Source organism: Chlorocebus sabaeus, chromosome 5 (assembly GCF_047675955.1).
Source record: "Chlorocebus sabaeus isolate Y175 chromosome 5, mChlSab1.0.hap1, whole genome shotgun sequence".
Taxonomy (NCBI): Eukaryota; Metazoa; Chordata; class Mammalia; order Primates; family Cercopithecidae; genus Chlorocebus; species Chlorocebus sabaeus.
This window is the reverse complement of record NC_132908.1, coordinates 81,122,303-81,128,934: the sequence shown is the minus strand read 5'-3', so window position 1 is coordinate 81,128,934 and position 6,632 is coordinate 81,122,303. Positions and strand designations below refer to the sequence as shown.

The 6,632-nt window shown below is 54.5% G+C and overlaps 1 protein-coding gene across 6 annotated transcripts in view; it reads left to right on the top strand.

The window, feature by feature from the left end:
- Positions 1 to 2,592: 2,592 nt before the first annotated feature.
- The window catches only part of MEAK7 (MTOR associated protein, eak-7 homolog), a 29,762-nt gene continuing 25,722 nt past the window's right edge, over positions 2,593 to 6,632 (top strand). The window contains exons 1-2 of one of the 6 annotated variants that reach the window (XM_073015611.1): positions 2,594 to 3,128; positions 6,088 to 6,193. Coding sequence is in view for 1 of the 6 variants with exons in the window: in XM_007994227.3 (XP_007992418.2) it covers positions 3,247 to 3,299 (53 nt within the window). In the remaining 5 variants the exon portion in view is untranslated. Of the gene's footprint in view, positions 3,187 to 3,219; positions 3,300 to 3,348; positions 6,194 to 6,632 lie in introns of those variants that run through there. The other 5 variants (XM_073015612.1, XM_007994231.3, XM_007994229.3 and 2 more) reach the window with 5 other exon arrangements.

Genomic DNA, 6,632 nt, shown 5'->3' with positions numbered 1-6,632 from the left:
GGGAGCAATGCCTCCCCTCCAGGGGTGTTGGGAGGGTGGTGCTGGATTCTGATGATGAAAAGGCTTGGAAAGGCAGCAGACCCTTGACACAAGAAAGGAAAATGTTCAGATGGCCCCTGAGTTATTTTCAAGCCTAGAGGTTCCTGTTTGTATCTTTAAATCCCACCTCTTGCTTTGCTGGTACCCTCACCCTCAACCCTTCCAATGTCCTTGTTTTTTTTTTCCTTATCTAATCCACAGCCACCCCCTCCCTAACCATCCCTCTCCCCTCAATGTACCTGTCATGTCATGCCCCACTTCTTCGGCAAGTGAGGACTGAGGGCTAGAGGTAGAGCATGCGGAGGTCAGAGGCTCTTGGTGCTGGGTCACCACTGCCTGGCATAGCACTTGGCACGTAGTAGGTGTGCAGTAGGTATTTGCAAACTGTAGAGACAAATGCTGCCCGATGGTCTTACAGTTGTGCCAGCCCAACTAGCCTGACACCACCAGCATGGAGCCCGTAGTCTGACAGTCAGGCCTGTTCATCTGTGGCCCCAGGGAACCCTGGGCAGCTCAAGGGACACAGGTAAAGAGAGTGTTCCTAGGATCTTGTAGAAGGGTGGAGCTCAGGTGAGGTTTAGATGAGGCAGCCCTTTTTTTTTTTTTTTTTTTTGAGACTGAGTCTTGTTGTGTTGCCCAGGCTGGAGAGCAGTGGCGCCGTCTCAGCTCACTACAACCTCCACCTCCAGGTTCGAGTGATTCTCCTGCCTCAGCCTCCAGAGTAGCTGGGACTACAGGCACCCATGACCATGCCCAGCTAATTTTGCATTTTAAGAAGAGACTGAGTTTCACCTGGTTTTACCAGGCTGGTCTAGAACTCCAGACCTCAGGTAATCCGCCCACCTCAGCCTCCCAAAGTACTGGGATTACAGGTGACTGTCACCATGCTGGCTAATTTTTGTATTTTTAGTAGAGACAGGATTTCACCATGTTGGCCAGGCTGGTCTTGAACTCCTGACTTCAGGTGATCCACCCGCCTTCGCCTCCCAAAGTGCTGGGATCACAGGCGTAGATGAGGCAGGCTTCTGACAGGCTCAGAACAAGGCTAGGTGCGAGGCAGGCAGCATCAGGCCTAGTCTGCAAAGAGGCTCCTGTTTTTTGGGGGGCCCCCAGGTCATGATAGTTATGGAATACTGAGCCCAGAAGTGGACTGTTTGGGGCCCTTCCTCCAGGTTGGAAACCCAAGCTGCTTCCGTATCAAAGTGATTTACACCCTCAAGGGAGAGGAGCAGGCTGTTTGCTTCTTACTGATAGGATTTCACATAGCAAAGTTCTTGCAAATTGGTGATTTGTGACATGCGATAACTGCTGCAGCATGTCCTTGAAAACCAAGGTTGCTTGTTAACTTTGCGGCTGGTTTTATCTGCACCTGTTATTCCAGCTTGATGAGTGGTCAGCTGGATGTTTGTTGTTGCGGTTTTAAGAAAAGGGCCTCACTGTGTCACTCAGGCTGGAATGCAGTGGCATAGTCACAGTTCACTGCAGCCTCAACCTTCCAGGGTCACGTGATCCTCCCTCCTCAGTCTCTTGAGTAGCTGGGACTACAGGTGTGCACTGCCCCACCCAGCTAGTTTTTTTGTAGGGATGGGGTTTTGTCATGTTACCCAGGCTGGTCTCCAACTCCTGAGCTCAAGCAGCCCGCCTGCCTCACCAGGTGGATTTTTATAGTCCCACTGTGGGGGATGAGCTGCAGGAAGGAAGGAGACCATTACTGCCCTCCAGCCTGGGAGTCCTGGGGACGTGGAAGGGAGCGGGCGGATGGAGGGCACATCCTAGAAGTCAGATGTAAGCACTCAGACATGGGAAGACAGTGGGGAGGCTGCGTCCACAGTGGCTCCGGGTCTCTGACTCAGGCTGTGGAAGGGGAGATGATGCACCGAGACAGGAGGTAAACTCAGTTCTGGAGGAAAGAGGCTGAGTTTTGAGGCCCTGGTGAAACAGCCTCGTGCAGATACCTGATAAGTGTGCGGTGCTAGTGGGCGAGGTCACAGTATTCCAGGCTGGAAAACCAGCAGGTCGTGCAGGGGAGGGAGCCGGTACAGGAAGGTGGTCCCCAGGGAGGATGCATGGGGTGGAGAGAGTAGAGAGAAGCCGAGAAACTCCAGAGCAGAAGCCAGAAGGGCCCAGGGAAGACCACCAGCGACAGCGAGCTAGCCAGGGCCAGGAATGGGTGCCGGGGTGCCCACGAGAGAGCTCTAAGAGCACGATCACCAAGCGCCAAATGCTGCCTGCGGGGACCCAAAGCACCCCTTGGATGTAGTGACCAGGCCCCCGGGACCAGGTTTCGGAGGGTTTGGGAAGGAACGAGCTGAAGAAGTAGGGTGACAGGTTCAGACGTCTTGGAGTGACGAGAAACCGGCTGAAGCGGGGCACGTGGGGTGGAGGGAGTCTGTTTAGCCAGGCTGTGGAGCTGGCGCCTGATGGCTGCCGGAAAGGACCTGGTGCCAGGGAAGAGCGAGGCAGGGGCAGCCGGCAGAGGGGAGGCCCGGGGAGGCGGTCCCAAGGCTCCAGGCCAGGACCAGCAGGCCGGGGAGTCGGGGGGCAGTTGCCTGGGGCCCATGAGGCTGTACTGTGGAGGCCTCTGCAGGGGAGAGTCCCGCCTCCTCTCAGCTGTGTCCACATGGGCCACTCTACTCCCCCGGGGTGTCTTCACCCCCAAGCTCAGCCTCTCCCCCGGGATCTCCCACACGCTGGCTGCTCCGCTCCAGCACCCAGCCCAGACACCCCTTCTCCCCAGGTACCACTGCTGGCACTAGGCGCAGCCGGGCCTGAGTCATCGGCCACCCTCTCCAGGCGGCACCTTGGTAAGCACGCAGCTGGACCGGATTCCCGGGCCTGCAGCCTCTCCTCCCGCAGACCGCGGCCCCGCCTCCTCGCCGCACCCACCAGGTTCGGCCCATTCCCTGTGAGGTGCGTCACCATTGGCTGACTAATCTATTGGGTTCCGCCCCACACCTCTGCTTCCGCGATTGGGACAAATGACTGCCCCTCAGCAGTGTCGCCTGGCAACGGGGAAGGGGCGGCTCCTGAGAGGAACCCGTGGGCCGCTGGATCGGACCAGACAGGACACCACCCGGAAGCCCGGCAGGGTAGGTACCTGGGCTGACGGCCGCGGTGAGCTGACCCGGAGGCACAGGCCCAGCTGAGGTGGGGACTGGAGCAGACGGGTCCAGAGCAGGCCTGGGCCCTGCCCCTCCCTGGCCTCCCATGCCTCTCCAGGCCATCGGGTCGGGGGAGGGAGAGGTGAAGGCTGCAGGGAGGTGAGGGGTAGGGACAGCTGGGAGGGATGGAGGGAGGGTCTCCTGGGGGGATCAGAATCACCCTGCACCTCCCGCTATTCATGTGGTCAAGGTAAGAGGGTGGGGAGGTGCCTTCCCCAGGGTCAAGGCCAGCCGTGTTGAAGGGGCATTCAGAGCCTCTGTGGACGTGGAAAGGGAGCGGTGCCTCCACGGAGGAGGCCAGTCTGGAGTAGACACTGAAGTGTGTGTGGAGGGTGTCTTCCTTCTTGTGTTCTGACCACACCCGTCTGGGCTTTTCCAGGACAGTTAGCTAATAACAGTTCCCAGGCCATGTAGGTGGCCAGCGCAGGACAGGTCACCTTCTGGCCCACTGGAACTCCTTGCCCCGGCTCAAGCTGCCCCTTTGCACAAGAGCCTCTGGGCTCTGAGACACAGGCAGGACTTTGAAGCCTGTCCTGATGAGGCAGTTGGAATCTCCCCAGCTTGTGGGGGTACAGAGGGCCCCTTGTGTGGCTCTAGAGATGCGGGGCCCTTGGAGTAGAGAGTTGGGGCTTGGGAGGCAGGGAGGGAAGCAGCCATGTAACAGCCTGTTGGAGAAGCTCTGAGCAGGAGGTGACTGAGCCACTCCTAGGATACTAGAGGGAACCATGGGGGCCATCCTGCAGACAATCGGCTCTTGTCCACCCCTCCATCACGGAGGCGCAGCAACCTTCTGTTCCTTCCGAGCAGGGCAGTTTCTCTTGTTCCAAGATAAGAACTCAAGGAGCCATTCTCTGTTGTCTTGGGCCCATTATTCTGTCTCTGACCTCCAGTAAGCAGATCAAATGCCCTGGGTTACCGTATTTAATCTTCTCAATCTTATGTTAAATAAATTACTTAATGATGCTTATTAAAAGCACATTAATTATTCAAGACCTTTGCAATGGGTGTAGGGACCACAGCAATGGGATTTTGTAGTAAAGGAGAGAGATTGGGCTCAACTCTGAGTATAGCATGGGCAAGTGGGAAACCAGGGAACAGGGTGGGGATCGGTGGATGGAAAATGGCTAAGGAAACATGAGGGCGGTAAGGTGGATTCTGGGTCAGGTGACCTAACAGATTCTTACTGAAGGCAGGCTGGGGTGATCAGACATCACCTAGAGCGAGCTCGTCTAACCTGTGGGCCGTATGTGGCCCAAGACGGCTTTGAATGACACCCAATGCAAATTCATAAACTTACTTAAAACATGAGATTTTTTTTGCCATATTTGTAGATATATGAGCTTATCAGTTATCATTAGTGTTAGTGGGTTTTATGTGTGGCCCAAGACAGTTCTTCCAGTGTGCCCCAGGAAAGCTGAAAGATTGGATATCTCTGACCTAAGCTTTAAACCTGGTTAGATTGCAAGTGAACAGATAATGGCGATCAAATATCAAGGATGGGTGGTTTTCTTTTTTTCTTTTTTTTTTTTTGCTAAAGCCAGATTTTACACAGAAGGACACAGATGGGCCTAGGAGCCTGACTAAGGTCTGGTCAAACAAAAAATCTTTGTCACTTCTTATGGGCTGCTGAGACTTTTGTTTTTATTTTTTTGAGACAGGGTCTCGCTCTGTCACTTAGGCTGGAGTGCAGTGTTGTCATCTTGGCTCACTGTGACCTCTGCCTCTGGGTTCAAGGATCTTCCCACCTCAGCCTCCTGAATAGCTGGGAATACAGGCACACGCCACCACACCCGGCTAAGTTTTGTATTTTTGGCAGAGATGAAGTCTCACTGTGTTACCCAGGCTGGTCTCAAACTCCTGGCCTCAAATGATCCAGGCTGGTCTCAAACTCCTGGCCTCAAATGATCCTCCCAAAGTTCTGGGATTATAGGCTTGAGCCACCGCACCTGGCTTCCATTTTGTTCCACTGCCCCACATCATCAGAAGCCAGGTTTTCTTACCTTTATCCCTACTGATGTCTGACACGGACACTTCCTTGTTGTGAGGCCATCCTGTGCACTGTAGGATTTTTAGCAGCATCCCTGGCCTCTGCCTGCTAGATGTCAGCGGCACTCCCCTCCCCAGTTGTGACAACCACACGCTTTTCTAGTCATTGCCAAATGTCCCCTGGGGGACAAAACTGCCCCCAGTTGAGCTCCACTGGTATAAGCAACCTTGACGTGTGCTCTCAGCACCAGCGTGCATTGTCTTTTTTTTTTTTTTGAGACACAGTTTCACTCTTGTTGCCCAGGCTGCAGTGCAATGGCGTGATCTCAGCTCCCCACAACCTCCCCCCACCGGGTTCAAGCGATTCTCCTGCCTCAGCCTCCCAAGTAGCTGGGATTACAGGCATGCACCACCACACCCGGCTAATTTTGTATTTTTAGTAGAGATGGGGTTTCTCCATGTTGGTCAGGCTAGTCTCGAACTCCCAGCCTCAGGTGACCCACCCACCTTGGCCTCCCAATGTGCTGGGATTACACATGAGCCACCGCGCCTGGCATGCCTTGTCCTTTAGGAGAACTTGATACAAGGGAACCCACAGAAGTCTCGCGGCCAATGTAGGGTTGTGTTATACACAACTTGGCAGGGAAGAGGCCACCCAATGTACCAAGGTGTACTCTGAAAGTCCCATGACACCAAGAAAACTTGCCAGGGACTGAAAGCTCAGGAACTTGGATTTAGAGAGAGAGAAGAATGCATTAAAGGCCTCATGTCCTCCTCCAAATTAATTAGATGTCTGGCCTGATGAAAGAGATTGAGGCGCGAGGATGGACGAACTGTGGAACACTTTGTATCATTGCCATTTCTTTTTTTCTTTTTTCTTTTCTTTTTTTTTGAGATGCAGTCGCCCAGGCTGGTGTGCAATGGCACGATCTCGACTTGCTGCAACCTCTGCCTCCCGGGTTCAAGCGATTCTCCTGCCTCAGCCTCCTGAGTAGCTGGAATTATAGGCATGTGCCACCACGCTTGGCTAATTTTGTATTTTTAGTAGAGATGGGGTTTCTCCATGTTGGTCAGGCTGATCTCAAACTCCCTACCCCAGGTGATCTGCCCACCTCGGCCTCCCAAAGTCCTGGGATTATAGGTGTGAGCCACTGTGCTCGGCCAACCATGGCCATTTCTTTATCTTGCCTGGCACAGGGCTCTCAAAGGAGACAGACTGTCCTTGAGCCATTCTGAGATGTGTCTCTTCACCAGCACTCTGCAGGCACTAAGAATGGCAGTGCCAGGGACAGCACTGTGTTCTTAGGGGCTGCCCACCTTCCCACCTCACTGGCACCAGCCCTGGGGTTCCTACTGGGGGGCTCTCACACACCCTCCTCTCTCCTGCTTGAAAAACTGGCGTTGCCAGCCTGGCTCTGCATCCAAGCCTTTCCTGTCATCTCCTGG